Source organism: Apteryx mantelli, chromosome Z (assembly GCF_036417845.1).
Source record: "Apteryx mantelli isolate bAptMan1 chromosome Z, bAptMan1.hap1, whole genome shotgun sequence".
Classification (NCBI taxonomy): domain Eukaryota; kingdom Metazoa; phylum Chordata; class Aves; order Apterygiformes; family Apterygidae; genus Apteryx; species Apteryx mantelli.
In genome coordinates, this window is record NC_090020.1 from 11,509,171 (window position 1) to 11,525,825 (window position 16,655).

Consider the following 16,655-nt stretch of genomic DNA (forward strand, 5'->3'; position numbering starts at 1 on the left):
CAAAACATGATGGTATAGCTACCTGTGTCCTGTTAGGAGGTGTCCAGACAGCCCAGTCCAGCCCTTCATACCACCTCCCCATCCATGCCATTTGTATACCGCTCATCTCTCTGTCTTTCCTGAGGACCTCAAACATAGGCTTTGGATAGCTAGGCTCATCAGCCTGGTGTCCTAAGACAGTAAACCTTACAAAGTCACGTTCTGTCTTTCCCTGGGTGCTGATGTACCATTTCCCCCTCTTCCCTCCACCCAGTAGTTTTTGGATCCTTTGCCATTTTCAGCTGTGTTTGAGAGGAGACTGGAGGCCTTGCATGTGGTTACACTCCTGCCAGCTTTGTGAAAAGAGATGGCTGGCTGGAGAGAGCAAGGGCATGGTAAGCATCTCACCTCAGGATGAGCTGCAGCAGGGGCCACATCTGAGTGGACATCGAAGTACCCACACAAAAGAGACATTTTTTAATTGTCTCTAGGCATAAGGAGCAGCTTGACATCAGCCACAGCCATGTGAGATAGAGGGAAAGGGACTATCATACTCCTCTTCTCCTAGATTAACTCCGTGCCACAGATAATTCAGGGGCTTATGTAGGAAGAGCTGTTACCCAGCCAGCTGGACATAGCCTTTTTTTGAGGAGAAATGGCTACCTGCAACTGTGGCTTGAGATGACCCTGGGGAACTGGCTGGGCAGTCATGCCGTGAAGCTCATGGTTACAGACATGTGTCTCTGCCCTTGCAGAAGGACTAGGGAGCACCAAAGGCGTCACTAACCGCTCAGCGGGGCAGGCAGCTGAAGTGTCGCAAGGTGAGGACGGGACCATCAGCCCACGAGCACCTGGAGCACTTGCGCAGGGCAGGGTATTGTCATCTGTCTTGCCTTGCAGACAGACAGACAGACCCCTGGCAGCAGTGCTTAGAGGGAAAACCTGATGCTGACTGAACTCATCAACTGCCACGCAGAAGGGTTTGCAAGCTGTTCTGTTATGGATATTTCACAGTCCAGGGGAACAAACTGACCCGAACAATGCAAGCAAATAAGAGATCCCAGCAGCTCGAAATAAGGCCAATGTGTAAGATTTTTATACAGATACCAGTGTTTACATGAAGACATCTATCTCTATATGTTAAGTGGCCTGTTCTACATTTTTGCTATAAAACAACCAGCTCTGAATGCTCCACCCCCTCATCCCCCCTACACAGACATAAAACATAATGAGGGGTTCCCAAGAATATGCAAAACTCTCTATTTGAATAGATTTGAGGCAAGGCTTTTTAAATGGGCTAAAAGTTACACTGACAAAAAAGAAACAGCAGTAATATGTGGGCATTCTTTGCCCACGGGAATCATTTACTAAATACAGCTTTATTAATAGTGTTTGCACAAGTGAACAAAACTTAACGCAGTGACAAAACAACACTGGGGATGATCTTAACTCAGAGAGGTCTGGTGTGCACACGTAACCCAAGCACACAAATATGTTCATGTATTTTTAATATCTTCTAACTTCTACCACTAGGGAGAGAGTTTCAAGGCTAGCTAAAGACTTAACACTAGAGTCACACCGAGATTCTTGGAAGTTGGATGTCTGAATCCCTTGTTAGCCTTGAAAACATTGAAATGTCCAAGTGGGATTCTCTAAAGGACTCCATGTTGGCGTAACTTCGCCCCAGTGAAAGTGGTGAGAATCTCACCCGTACCTTTTTTGTCAGGTCTCATTCACACTTTTAAGCAGTGTTTCTAATAAAGCAGAAGGATCCCTTCTAAACGAACTGACGAGCGAGTGAAGAGTTAACATAGCGTGACACGAACCAAAGCAATGAAGTTCAAAATTGGCTGGAAAACTTGAACAAGCCAACACCCAAAGAGATAGCTTTCTGGTAGCCAGCCCAGCTCTACGAGAAACTTCACTTCTGCACCAACCACAAGTTTCATTTACCAAAAAGGATCTCCGTGGCTCCTCTCCAGCTGGACCATTTGGGAAGATCATCATTGCCATGAGGAGCAGCATGACCAACTTCCTCCATGGGACATGCTTCAGGTCTTCTCCCACTTCCAACCCTGTGAAAGGGCAGGTGCAGTAATCACAGTTTCTAAACATGGAGCATGGGGAAAATCCTAACTTGTTCAGCCTTTTGGTATGTTACTGAGCACAAGGTTCAAATGCAAATAATACTGAACAGTGGCAAAGACTTTGCAGTGTCCCAGCAGCCAGGAGGAGAGACAACATGTGCATAGCAGAAAGGCTGGTAGCAGGTGGGCAGAGCTACAAGTTCTCTCACCATTGAGCCAATCCTGACAGCAAGGTGAGACCACAGAATTAAGGTTTTCAGCATCCCGTCTAAAAGGTATTTGTACTTTTTCTAATGCACATGCAATGGCCAGTTCTGATACATGTACAGGGTGATCTGTAGAGCCTTTGTGTTTTTTACTTGAAAATGTAGATAGATAAACTGAGTATTGATTCAGTGTTCCTACTACAGTCTAACTTCTTTTATAACGTGGCATTTTAACTGAAGGATCTGACTTTTAAACATATTCATTGCACCAAAATTACTATTTCCCTTTCTAACTAATAAACTTGGCTCATGCTGTAATACCACCAGGCTACCAGATAAAACACTTATAACCTGATCATGCCTCCCAGTTCACTTCAGTACTCAGCTGCCACCAAGCCCTTCTCTGATCTCAGTCAAGTCTCTAACTGGTAGAGTTGTGTGAAGATAGAAAGCACCAGTCAACGCCCGTTGTTACCATCACCACCTTCACTCAGTCTTGCTGTTGCATCCTATCCTGTACAACAAAAACTGACCAAGGCCAGATGCTCCACCATCCCATGGCACTGTGCTTGGTGTATGCTAGTGTGGGAGCATTTTCTACAAACTACTGTTTAGCCACATCTGTAATGCAGGGGTAAAGATGAGAACTGAACCCGTCACTGACACCACCAGAAATAACCACAGGAAAATCCGATCCAGGACTTGAGCTACAAATTTCCAGTCTTGGACGACCTGGAAAGGAGAGAGGGAGAACAACCAGAGACATTAATGAGCCTGGTATTTTGAAGACTTTTACATATCTTTCAGCTGTAAAAATCTTATTTTAAAAAATAGAAGTGTGTAGTGTACTGTAGCCTGAAATCAACATTGCAGAAAAAGAATAACTTTTTCAGCACCGATAGCTGCCGGTCCCTCAAGCACCAAAGCATTTCCACAGCTTTAAGCACACGATAAACAGAGACTTCTTTCAGCCCATGCAAAAGCTTTTAGCTAAGCACATATGTAAAAGTTTACTGACTCAAGCTTCAAGATGGATTTATGATTTGCGTTTCTTTTAACAGAACTGCACTCCCCTTTGAGTGCTAGTACTTGGCTCTGGCAAAGCACTTTAACACGGACATTGCTTCCAGCACAAGTGTACCATTGGTTTCTTTTTCTTAAGTGCTCTGCCGGCTCAGGTTGTGCGTGTTCAGGAGGGGGTTTGGCTCTGGCCCAGCCCTGCACACGTGCCAGAAGTATTTATAAAAGTAATTCAGGGGACTTCTTTTTGAACGTTCTCAGCTCCAAACAGAAGGCTTCAGGCATGGACACTGTATGTTCAGAGGCTGCTGTGGCCTCTTGTGAGTAAGGACCAAGGGCTCAGCACAGTACAGCTCCCCTTGGAGCAATGTGTTTTCCTGGAAACCATGTCCTTTACCAAGCAGGGAAGCCCCCAGGACGTGTCCCAGAGGAGGGCAGGAGGAAGATGCAAATAGAAAGGCATGCAGAAAAGGAAAAGACTTAGAAACCACTGCTGCCAAGGAAGCTGCGATCTCTTCTTGCTTCCCTTCACCTACCTGTCTGATGAAATGCTCCTTTTTAACGTGCCTGGAAATGTATCGAATGGAATCGGCTGCCTTTTCCAGAAAGGCAATAACAATTTTCTCTCCATCTTTTGCTTGCTTGTGTTTCTGCTTCCCTGGGAGCTTTGATTTCAAGGTGATTTCCTTTTCCTCGGCTTCTGAGAAGGAATAACGATCGACATGGCCCTTCATGCAGAGCAGCCAGGGCAGCTTCTGGAGGAAGATCCTTTTCACCCAAGGCGCCATGGGATGGTAAGTTGCTGAGGAGCGGTGGTGGACGTTGATAACGAAGACAGTCACGATGATGGAGAGGGTCACAAATATCATGATGAACAGCAAATACTCACCGATCAGAGGGATGACTTTGGAAGAAGAAGGGATTATTTCCTCAATCACCAGCAGGAACACAGTGAGGGAGACGAGAACCGATGTAGACAGTGAGAGCTTTTCTCCTTCATCCGAAGGCAGGTAAAACACCAGGACAGTTAGAAAGGACAATCCCAGGCAAGGGATTATTAAGAAGAGAGTGTAAAACAGTGGAAGGCGTCTCAAAACGAAGGAGTAAGTGACAAACGGGTAGGAGTACAGGCCGTCCTTCCTGTTGCCTTTCATACCTTTGGCATTTAAGATCTCCCACTCTCCGTTATCAAAGAAATCTTTCCTGTCCACATTTTCATCCACTAGAACCAAGTCCACCATACTGCCGTCGTAAGTCCATGACCCAAACTTCATGGAGCAGTTCTGCCTGTCGAAGGGGAAGAAGGTCACATCCATGGTACAGGAACTCTTGTAGCTGGCCGGCGGCGTCCAGGTCACCACTCCGTTGTACTTCACGATGACTTTGGTCATCAGGGAGCCCTCGAAACGTCCGTCGGCACTGGGAGATGGACAGGGAGAAACAGCGCCTGGTTTGGGACCACGCTCGCCCCAGCCCAGCTCCATCACAGCTCTGCCCCGGGGCACGAGGGAAGTGGACATTCGCACCGCCCAGAGGAGCAGCTTTCTAAGAGCATGTGCGGGCTTCAGGACGCCTGGCGCACCCAGCACGCGTTGCCCAAGCTCGCCCGTTCATCCCTGGCCTCGGCCCTGGGCCCGTAGCCACGCTACTCACTTTTCGAACAGAACGATGTCGGGGAGCCAGAGGGACTCGGAGGGGACGCGGATGGCAGTGATCCCGCCGTACTCCTCTGGATTCCAGGAGAGCTTGTGGTCGATCCATTCCTGCAATGAGCCAGCAGTCCTCTGCCCACTCGGACACAACAGCCTCACTCATCCTCCCGCATCCGTTTGAGAGGAACTGCATTACATGGCACTACGGGCGACGCTGGCGCAGGGCTCCCCAGCTGCGGAAGAGATGCCCTGCAGGCCTGGCTGGGGGATGTCAATCTCCACAAGTGCTGCCCCTCCCGGCACAGCTGGGCCCGATCGTCCCATCCCTTTCCAGGCAACGCCAGGATGCTCCTGGAAAGCACCAACTTTCACTTCCCTTACGGCCCTGTCCAGCCCACCTCATGTTGGAGGGAAGTCCAGAAGGAAGGAGCCACCTCCCTTGGGTACGGCACCTTGTCTTAACTTGGAAAACCACCCTACAGTGTTTTCAGCCAGCACCTACCCCACAGGAGAGTCAAATGGGATGGCTACTTTCGCCCAGGGGACAGAGAGGTGGCCTTTAATTGCTTTTCAGTGAAGACCTGGCCTGATTCAGTGCACAGGACTGACATCTGCCCATGTCTGCGCACTGTTCTTGCAAACCAAATCGTTATTCTCCCAGTAGAGATGCCTGCACACTATGGCAGGAAAAACAACATGATACTGTTTCAAAGCATTTGGTGGCAATTCTGAAGAGGTGACATTATAAAAAAGCAAAAGCAGAGAGAGTCCTGGCCATTTTCATCATGCTGAACTTCAGAAAGATTTTCTCTCATCGTCTAGTTTTTCAGCTGTGGAGAGCCTAGAAAAGTGTCTCCAGGGACCCGGAGGTTTCCACAGAAGCGCAGCAGAAGAGCAGCTCTCTGATCCCTGGCCGTTACTGATGGGGTTTCCCACTTGCCCTGAGGAACGGCAGCAAGGGGAAGCAAGAGCCATGGACTGTTGCCCATACCAAGATGAGATGCAATGCCCGGAGATGAGACACTTTCCATTAAGCTCCAGTGCCAAGAGGCCCCTGGGGATTTGGTGGCCTCAGCATCTCTGGGCAGTTTCCTGACTCTCTATGGATGGACCAAAAAGCTATAATCTCTGCTGCTTCTCCCACCATACTGTTCTCATTTTATTTCTTTGGTCTAGCATGCTTTTCATGGCCACCTGTGTTATCACAGGCCTTTATAGTGTGACAGTACACGAGAGCAGAGACTGAGACAGACGGGGACACACAAAATATCCCTCCCTGCGAAGGAGAAAGGGCCCAAGGTCGTGGGCAGAGGGGCGGTAGAGGCCTCCTAAGGTCAGGGCTGGCTTGAGGCGCAGGCAGAGGAAGCAGTTGCAACGGCTGGTGCCAAGGTGGGCGCAAGGGGCTGAGGTCCGTCACGCTGCTGCGCAAGGGGACGGTCAGGGCCACGGCGGCGGCCGACACCGCCGGCTCACAGCCTGCGCTGACGCACCCGATGCAGATACCCCGTGGGTCACCTGGGGACCTAGTCACCCCCCCCCAGAGCGAAACCAGAGCCGCTCCTCAGCTTGGGTTTTCTGCTGCCTCTGCCGCCCTCCTCCCTCCCCACTGTCCTGCATCGATTTCTGTCGCAGCTAAAGTGCTCTTTCATGTCTGCGAGGCAAACAGCTGCGTGTCTCCTTACCAGAGCCAAAAATAGGCAGTGTGGGGACTTTGAAGATGAGCGGTTTAAAACGGGAGTCTCCCCATGGTCTCTGTGTTGACGTGAATTGCACCAGCCGAGGCGAAGGGCCCGTTCCTCTCTTCCCTCTCATTGCTCTCCCCTTCCTCCAGCTGTGCCAAATTTCTGCTCCGGGGTTGCCACTCAGGCTCCTCGCACAGCAGCAAGACCGAGAAGCGCTGGACCCAGCCTCGTGACCCTTGCTAACAAACTCCGCAAATTGCCTGACCTCAGGTACTCTCGGCAGCTCCTAAAAGCTCCTTTGCACCCTCTGTGGGATGACGTCAGGTCCCCCCCCCATTTAGCAACTGGATTTTCAAAAAAGAAAAAAAAAAAAAAAACAAACACAAAACCCTCAGTTCTGAGCTTTGCTCATCCAAGAAAAGTCAAAGTCGTGCGGAGAAGTAACGATCATGATTCCCCCTCAGCCTTATGCACCAGACTTCCCTCTCCTCCCCAGCTCCCACAGAAGGAGAAGATCTGCGTCAGTAGGGAGTTCTGCTTTGTCTGATTTTTTTTTTCACTTTTCCCTACCCGAAAGAAAAACCTGTTTTAATTCTGCTTAGTTTTATTCACCTTTTCCCAGTTGTCATCCAACACTTCCTAATAATCCCCTGAGCACAGGCTTGCATGTGGGACCAGTTCGTGCTAGGGGAACCCTAGGGAACACACAAATTCCCGAAGCAGGACACCTGGGTCAGACCGTGGGTATCTAACACTCGGCCTAACCTCCTGGGAGCGCCGGCGTGTGTGAAAATCGGAGTCTGTGTCTCATTTATTTTCTGCTCCCTTTGCATTTCGTTTGGGCCTTGCTGTTCTCAGCCCATCAGACGGAGAAAGGGTACTTGAAATGGTGGCAACTAGTGAGAGCCCAGCTCAGCGGTTCATATGAAAATCACTGCCCTGATTTCCCCCCTGGGGAGCTGCCGGGGCTAAAATCTGAGCACCTTTTTCCAAAGGCCTCCAGAGAAATTGCTGTGTCCTCAGTGCAACCCCCCCAGGTAGGTCCTTCCACATGAAGAGGCAGGGGGATAGGAGAAAGGGCTTTCCATCTCCTCCTCCTCCTCTTCCTCACACCGGAGAGGCAGTAGCAGACTGGGGCCACATCTCCACCTCCTGCAGCATGCGTGGAGTAACTTGCAGCAGACCCTGATTTCCCACGGCACAAGAGCTGACACGGCTCGGGGCAGGTCAGCGTTGCAGTACAAACCGTGTCCCCAGCGTGGATGGGCTAACCCAAGGCTCCTACCCATCACGCTGCTCAGACAGAGCGAGGAAGCCAGGAGCTGGCCCTGTGCGCGTGAGAGGCTCTGCAGCTGCAGCTGAACGGGGGAAAGATGTTTCAAGGCAGGCTCTCAGCTGGCTGGGTTAGGGTTAGCAGGAAATTTCCTTGCAAAAGGGGGCTTCCTCTGCTCCCTGCAGCAAGGGGAGCTCGTCCTTCTTCGAGGGACATCTCTGCGTGTTATGCCCACACAGCGTTTAGGGGCCCTGATCCACCGCAGAGTCACCACGGTGCTGCGGACACCAGACTAAGAGCAAAAGCTGAGCTGCATTTCTGCTCCACCAGCCCAGCGACCCCTGGAAACTGCTTCCCATGGCATCATTTCAGGCAAGGCCTGGGTTTCATGCCCTCTGCCTAGGATCAGCTGATGCATTTATAGATATTCGCATGCCTCAGAGACTTAAAATAATTGTCACGAGGTCAAAAAACCGATGCAATGTAATCTAAACCAAACACAGTGTTCTCCAGGAGTGAAGAGGAAAGGAGATCTAACTGTTTGACTTGTACCTTTCCTCCATTTGTATAAATTAGCATCACTTCCAGAGACAAGTCTATCAGGGAGAGGTGAATAATTTGCAGAAATCCCACAGATTTTAATTTTGGGGGTGACAAGCTGGCCTTTTCTTTCTCTTTACTTATGCCGAAGAAGAAGCCTCTCCAAGGCATCAGCTGCAGATGGGGAGAGCAAGACAGGGCTTGGATGACCTCTAAGTGTGAGACAGGATAGTCCCTTGGGGCACCACGGGATCAGGAGACGTCACGTCCCCAAAATACAGCTGCCGTCAGCCCACGGCTGTGGGACAGGCCAGAAAAAGAAGATGCCCTCTTTCCTGGCCCTTTGGAAGGGGCCACTCTCCAGCCGCCGTCGGCCTCTCTGCCCCTTCCTGCCTTTTCTGGGGTGATGGGACTGAGGTAAAAGCCTTGAAAGCCTTTAAAAAGTGCTGCTTTTGCCTGGCCGCTTGGTGTCACCGAGGGAGATGGGTGGCGCGCCGGCAGCAGGCCGGGGCGGCCGCTGGTCCCTGCCCCATGCGGGGGAAGGAGGGTCTCGTTTACCTGCTTCAGCCACACGTTGGTTGTCATCAGCTGGTTCTTCTCATCCTAGGGCGACATGAGGTGGAGAGGGCTGAAATGCCGAAATAGCCGCCGGGAACCGACCCTCCGCCCCTGCGCGGAGCTGAGCAGCTCCCCGCGGCCGCCTTCCCCTCGGGACGGGGCTCTGCAGCCACCGCTGGGGAAACGAATCGACTTTCCAGGTGGAAAATCGGGGCCTGGCACTTCGTGGCAGCCCAAAGGAAGGAGACCACGGAGCAGGGAGACCACAGGGCTCGGCCAGCTCGTGGCGTCAGCACAGCCCAGGTCGTGGCTCCTGGGACGGCGCGGCGACCGCACCGCCCATCCGGACCGAGTCTGGGAAGACACATGCAGAAACGTTATCCTGACTATGCACCTAAAGCTCAGAGGTAGCGTCTTCCCTCCTCAGTGCAGGGCGATGCAGGGGGTGCACCGTCCCGTGGGCACATCTGCGCCCAGCTACACCGTGCAAACGCCCCTGTGCGTTGCAGTGACGGAGGGGAAAGGGAGCGGAAATTTTCCGAGTGGGGGGGGAAAAAAAACGGGATTGACTCTTTTGCCTCCGGTATCTTATCTGAGTGGCCGGTTGGGTCCAGATATCAGCTGCCTTTGGCCTGTGTAAAACCTTGGTCAGCCTGAGCAATGTCCAACCAGCTCCGCCCTTCCCACCCCCGTCCCGTGGCTGCCTCGTCAATAAACAGCAAACGAAGGAGCCAGGGACCGTCTGGCATGAGGCAGCTGATTAATATCTGATGCAACGAGGCCTTATTCGCCAAGGACGGTGGCGGAAACGGGGCGGGTGGTCACACCACCACCACCACCACCAGCAGCACCATCATCACCACCACCACCATCACCACCACCACCACCGCCTCATGCTCAGTGTGTCGTGGCCCAGCCATCGCTTTGCATTTCTTGTCTCTGGGGGCAAATGCAACGAACATAACCAGCCCTCCCAGATGGATACAAGACCGTCCATGAAGAATGGGATGTTTTACCAAGCCTGACGTAACACTTACCACGTCCACCAGCTGTGAGATCTTTAACCCGAAGAGGACTCTGATGGTGTCGTTGGAGTTTTCCACCGGGCGGACCCATTTCTGATAGCCTCGAAACAAGTGCTTCAGGAGCGCGTCCTCGCTCTCGGCCATCGAGCCGAAGGCGGCCACATCTGGAAGAGAGCACAGAGCGCGGGGCAGAGCAGAGCCGGGGCACGGCGTGACCCGAAGGAACGAGGCAGGGCAGTGATGGGAGAGCAACGTGCCTCCGGGCAAACCCTGCCCAGACCCAGCCGGGGCTGTGGTGACTTTGTGTTAGGTTTCTCTTTTCTGCAGCCTTTTTGTCTTGAGTTTGTCTTGCTCGGGCTTCCTTGGTTATTTTCCTCTAGGAGGTCTTCAAGCTTCAAGCATCAGATGCTTTCAGCTGTGAGTAGTAAATATCAGCCTGACAAACACATGTTTTTCCGGATATCTGCGGTATGCCACGGAGAGCCGGAGCGTTTGGAAATAAATCCTCCCCGCTGGGGTTAATCGAGGGATAGCTGCAACCACCAAGGGGCTAAAGCACCCGGTGCGGCACGCCTCCGAGGAGGGCATCTGCGGCAGGTCCCTGCGCCGTGGAGGGCAGGAGGGGACACCCGAGGCATCTCCCTCGGGGCTCCGGGGTGAGGCTGTGGGGAGCCGGGGAGACCCAGCGGGAAGCAGCACAGCCAAATGCCCGGCTGCAGCAACACGCTGCTCCCCCGCCACAGCTTCCCACCGAACGAAAGCGTCCCCCAGCTCTTTCGGGATGACCTCAAAGCGGCATGAGGCACAGGTCAAAGCAGCGCTGTCATCCTGCACCTGCGGCCACAGGAAACGCCTGTTCCTCTGAGACATCTTGTAAACTCTGAAGCCTAATGATTGCCACTCACAGGGCAGCAATCAGTCGCCTCACTGCAATTGCGGCAGAGTTGCCAGGCCTTGGGGAGAGGGAGGCCAGCTGAAGAGAGGGAGCTTTCACTCTCCTTTTCACCAGCTTTCCACCGCAGCCGGGAATGGACTTGCTTGACTTTCAGTGCCGTTTAGAGCAGTTTCTAGGACCACCTTGTTTTGCCACTCAGTCACAAAGCTTGGGGGTCTCTCATTACCAGCAAGGGAATCACAAATGTCCCTCCTGCTTGCTCCAAGGTTTCTTCTCACATCAGGGCTACCCCTAGCTCCACCACAGCAGATCGGGGAGAGAGGATGGAGTTTGTCCCAGGAAGCTGGATTGCCTGACCGAAAATGCCAGACAGGTATCGCATCCACACCCAGAGGAAGCGAAAGAAAAATTCTCTCCTTCCCCCTCTACCCACAGCCTCCACGGTCTAGCCCCCTCCCCACACACACATCTCTCCGGAGACCCTTGGGAAAGGGCTCGCAGCCCTTCGGCATCCCCCTCAGGATGTCCTTAGCGGCGCACGGTCATCGAGCACAGGAAATTTAACAAGAATGTGGCTGAACAGAAAACATCCCCAACCCCCAGAAGGCTTGTGGGGTCAACAGCTCCGCGTTCAGGGCAGGAACGTATTGCTCCAGGTTTGTCTCAGTGTGGCTCCCTGCACACATGCGCGTGCAAATGCACGACGGTCTGGCCCGATGTCTCTGTACAACCTCCCTCACGGAGAAATGACGCTGTTTCGGAGCCACCACGTCCCGGGGCCCTGATGCCCCAGGAGAGCACGGCAGAGGTTTGGCCAAGCCGTTCACCCCGGAGCTGGATGTGCTGCTTCTCCGCTGCTGGAGAAGCCACAGAAAAGAGGGAAGAAAGCAGACTGGAGGAGAGAAATCCCACGGAAAAGAAAGGCAGGAGAAGTAAGGTTGGAGCTCATACAACATAGCCCCAGTACTTGCGGGGGGGACAGCTTAAAAGTGTGTGTGGGGGGGGGCAGTTTTTAATGAGGAGGAAGCCATATCAAGGGGGAAAAATAGCCCGACAACCCCTTCGAACAAGCCCCATCTGATGATGAGGCTAGAAAAAGCAGTGGTGGATGCGCTGAACAAAGGAGCACTGCTTTGGGGAGAAAAAGAGAAAAAAGCAGAGAAGCAAGCTGCAGGTCGGGCGCTTCCCTATGTCACACACTCCGAGCAGAAGTTTTCGAGCTGCCTGCCGGGCTGCCACGAGCAGAAGCCACGGAGCAGCGGTTGCCAGGAGGCCCCCGGCTATTGAACACAACCGACGTCTTTCAGGGTGGACCAGAGCCCCAGTATTTTGCCGTAACTTCTACCCCGCGACCGTCACACCACCGTTATTAAAACCCCGTTGCCAAGCCAGCTGTGGCTGCAGTACAAAGTTAGGAGCTGATACAACTCTCTCTTGCTAGTAGGCAAGCGTTAAAAAGAGGACCATCCACCTCATCCCGGCAAGCAGCAGCCAACCGGACGGCGGAAGAGACCGTGGGCGTCCTGCAGCCTCAGCTCGGGAGGGGAAGAAGCAGCACTTACCCGCACGGCTCAGGCACAGCGCAAGGAGCGTTAGGCAAAGCATGGGCACCTCCGCGGCTCTTCCTTTGCATCCGGTCTTTCGTCTTCATAAGCAATTTGGCCTCATCCTAGCAGGGGACCGAAACGACCTCATTAGAAATCGAGGCGGGGAATTAACTCTGCGCGGCAAGAGAGCACTTCTCGAGCCGTAGCTGGCATCACAGTGAAGCTCCGTAAAGCACACTTCATTGATTTTTCGTCAGCTGTCACATCCCGTAAGCCTGAAACAGGGCTCTGGGTCCTAAGCGCTGGCTGACTTGTTCTTGGCAGCATTCGTGGGGCTGTAGCCGCAGCGGTCTGGGAATAAAAGTGAGGCACGGCTTGCAGGGAGGAGGAGAAATGTCTTTTATCGGACTGTCAGTTGGGAAAAGTTACAACTGAGCAAAAAAAACCAGGCTGCAGGTCAGACCTGAAGAAGGATGATATGCCTGAAAGCTTTTCCGTTTCCTCCAGCTGTACTCATTGGTCTAATACAAGGTGGAACTTCCCTGCAGACTTACCTTATCCCTTTTTCATATCATGGTTGCTGTTTTACAGCCCTAAAAATAGATATTGGGGGGAAAAGCAGCAGGTGTAGGTGGGAAAACAGGGCTGATTCTGTAATGCTACCCCTCATCACACGCACACAAAATCACACATGGCGGCTCGGAAATGCCTGCACAGGACTATCGTTGGCACAGCCTGAGGGAGTATGTGGTCCCAGAGCCCTGTGCTCAGCAGTGATGGCGGTGGGACCTTCAGTTACTTAGCAAGTTCCTCTTTAGGCGTCATTCCTCTCAAGTTACTCCTTGGACCAGGCTTCCTTAAAAGCCACCAGAAATCACTGATATCAAGCTGGACGTGGGCTCGTTTTCTCCCCCTCTCTACCTCTCCTCTGCCCAGGGATTCAGGGTCTTCATCCACAGGAAAACTTTGGTTTTCTTCCCAAAAGGGAGTCACTTTGCCACCTGTCTCCAAAAAGGATTTTTTTCCTCTGAACCTTCCAATTTCAAGGAAGACCGGCTCAAAATTCCTTTAGTTTGCACCCAAACCCAAAACTGCTTCTGCCTCTATTGATTCTTTCTGGCTGCTTTCTGTGTCAGCGCAGTTATCCTACAGATTTGCTGCAAACAAAGCTGTTCGTGGCTCTCTGTATATCCTCAGAGTTTGTTTTCAGGCACTGACAAACACCCATAACCTAGAGGAATTTCATTGCTTGCTGACTTTTATGTGCGAAGCCTGTTTTTTTCAGCAACGCCTACACCCATTTCTTACAGCAGCCCAGGTTTCGGTAGAGCCACAAGTTATCTGATCCAGGGCTGCCTCATCGAAGGTCCTCACCGAGGTTCACCCAGCAGGGCTGAAGCATGAGCGCTGGACACGCACGTATGCCGTGCACCGTTCCCCTGCTCCTCATCCCGGCTGCGGGAAGAGGCTCAGATACAACAGCGCTGCCAGCAGGCAGAGGACCGTGTCTCGTTAATGCCAGCTGTTGTCACCACCAGCTTGCTCAGCCTACCGGTTAGACCCACATCAGGCATGTGCCAGTGACTGAAGTACGCTGATCTCATCAAGGTGCACAGTGGGAAGGTATTTTTTGTGCCGGCTTCAAGAGAACGGACGATATTTGGCTGGAATGGTGCAGAGAGGCAACACCGCGACCTGTCACCAGGCTGAGAGAAGACCGAATACGTGATCATCTGGTCTGATGTAAAGTTCGCTGGGACAAAAGACAACGTTACACAGCGCTATACAGGAGACTGGAGGGAAGGCTCATTTTCAAAAGACCTTAGCTCGCTGCATGGGTCCTTGCTGGGAGTTAGCGAAGTTAATCTGTCAGGTGGCAATAGGAGCAGGCTCCTGGCCACTACTTGGAGGTAGTTTGGAGGGAAATTCAGTGTATGCTTTACCACTACCTCTGCAGTCGCTGCTGGGGCTGCGGTGGTGGGTAAGGACATGGCATGCCTGATTATAGGCTCTCAGAGGCATCTGGCAGGGAAATGATACATGGGGAAATAATTTCTATTTGTTTGCTGGCGATGTTAACAAGTCTTCCTTCAGCTCTCAAGCTCTTTGTGAAGGAAAGTACGTGTGGATGCTCCATTTTACTGACAACACAGCTAGGCGTGTGGAGTGTTTGCTCTGAGACAGAGCATGAATTTCTGGATGAAACCTGAATCCTCTCCATCGCGATCCTGCCTCTGCTTTTCCACAGGTGTCAGGGGATTCGTAAGCGACATCGGGTTACAACTCCAGGCTGCAGAGACTAGAGCTGCTGGAGCACAAAGAGCATCTGACCCAGGCCTCGCTCGCCGGACTGATTTAGCTCACGTGCATAAAAAGATAAATCCACCCAGAGGAGACCAGTTTGGGCCCACACGGTTAAGATCAGGAGCACCTGAAAACGTGAGGTTATGATGCCACGCGCCAAGCCGTCTTATCCACAGGCGCCAAGCAGCTGAGCGCGGCAAACGCGTTTTCCCATGAGGGTGGCAGCGGTGGCCGGAGCCCAGGGGAGAGGTGACGCTGAACGGCGGGGCGAGACGACGGGGAGGGAGGAAGGACGCGGGTAGGAAACGCTGCGAACCGGAGCCGAGAGGCCCCGAACCCAGGGCCGTTTTTCGAAGCCGTCAAGACGCAAGGCGCTGGCGCGGGCGTTTGCAGGGGATTTCGCAGCCGCTGCTCCCCGCAGCCCCGCGGCAGCCCAGGCGCCTCCTGTTCTCTCTCATCTCCCCAGCCCCGCTCAGCCTTGCTGTTCTTGCTGCTTGCCCCCCCTTCGCCCACCCTTTTCCCACAGGGAGCTGCACCACATCCCAGCATCACCAGTCCCTCCGCAGCGTCCCAGCACAGCCACCGCTTTCCTTCTCCTTTTCATCTTCTCCCAAGCTGAGAGTCTTTCTCATCAGCCTTGTCACCCTCACCTGGTCTTTTCCCTTTCCCTTCTCTGTTTTACAATTTTTTTCCCCACTTTCTTCTGCGTTGTTCCAGCACCCCTCCCTGGCAGGACCCGGATAGTGCAGGCAGCACTGCACAGAGGCCAGTTGCAATACCTTACGGCCCTCTTTAAAGATCGGGCCGCCTGGGGAACGCAGGGCCCTGGGATGTTTAGGACTATGGGTATAATTGGTCCGTCCGACTTGTCTGGGCTACAGTGCAGATAAAAATACACATCCTGTGTAAGTTTCATTCTATATAATGCATGCAGTTTTGAAAGCTCATGCCCTGAGTGATTCATTTGCAGCTGAAACTTTATATGATGTTATTTGGGGCTGGATAACCAGCTCTAAAAAAAACAACCCTAAGAATTTTGTATTTGTGCATGGACCTGTTTGTGAGAGCAGTTCCAGCTTGGGTCCAAAGATATAATCTGCTTCAAATGGTGGGCAAGGAAAAAACAGTCTTCATGTCAGCAGGGGAACAAGCAGCCACTTAGGAAGTCAGGAAACAGCTGATGGGAGACCTTAACGGAGGCTACCAAAACTGCGCCCACTTTCGAGCTCCACTAAGACAGATGTTTTAGCCATGACGAGTCTCTGCAAGTACAGGAGAAGATTTTGCAGACCAAGAGCAGCCCCCATCTTGAGTTTCACTGGCTTGTTCCTACTGTGAAGAGCTGCTACCCGCTGTCATTCCCATTTCCACCACGTTTACTTGAATGCAGACTTGAGAAGGCTTCGAGCCGCTGTGTCTTCTGATGGTGTACAGCCCACGCAGCTGCCCTCTGCCTGTTCCCCTCTGAAATCCTTCCACTGTTGCATTGGGGCTGGACACCTGAAGGGAGATTGAGGACCTTCTGGAGGCCGGCATGTTCTTCAGCACTGTATACGTTAACATTTCTAATAGACGGTGCATTGCCCTCTGCATTAGACTCTCTGCTTCCCTTACTCAGTCCCAACATTACAACAGGGTCCAGTTCAGGATATTGCACCACATCTTGGGGCTCCTGGGTCAACACCTGAATGTTGGTGTCATTAAATGCCCGTGAAATTTGATAATTTTCATGACTGTTTGGTCTGCATTGATTACTGTAAGCCAAGATCTGGCTCTGCTCTGCTGTCTTTGTGGCCTGTCTTGCCATTTTACTAAGCTCCTTTCTGCTTTGGTTCCCTCTCCTTGCAGCCTGGATGTTACCTGCAGCATCATGGTTTTGCTGCTCAG

At 52.4% G+C, this 16,655-nt stretch overlaps 1 protein-coding gene across 1 annotated transcript; it reads right to left on the reverse strand.

Annotated features, from left to right (window-relative positions):
* Window positions 1–2,869: 2,869 nt before the first annotated feature.
* Window positions 2,870–12,522, reverse strand: CHRNB3 (cholinergic receptor nicotinic beta 3 subunit). The gene is made up of 6 exons (XM_067315388.1): window positions 12,480–12,522; window positions 10,035–10,186; window positions 8,998–9,042; window positions 4,946–5,055; window positions 3,829–4,711; window positions 2,870–3,004 (listed from the first exon to the last, which is right to left on the reverse strand). The coding sequence occupies exons 1-6, from the start codon at window positions 12,520–12,522 to the stop codon at window positions 2,870–2,872; spliced, it is 1,368 nt and encodes a 455-aa protein (XP_067171489.1).
* Between the last annotated feature and the right edge of the window lie 4,133 nt (window positions 12,523–16,655).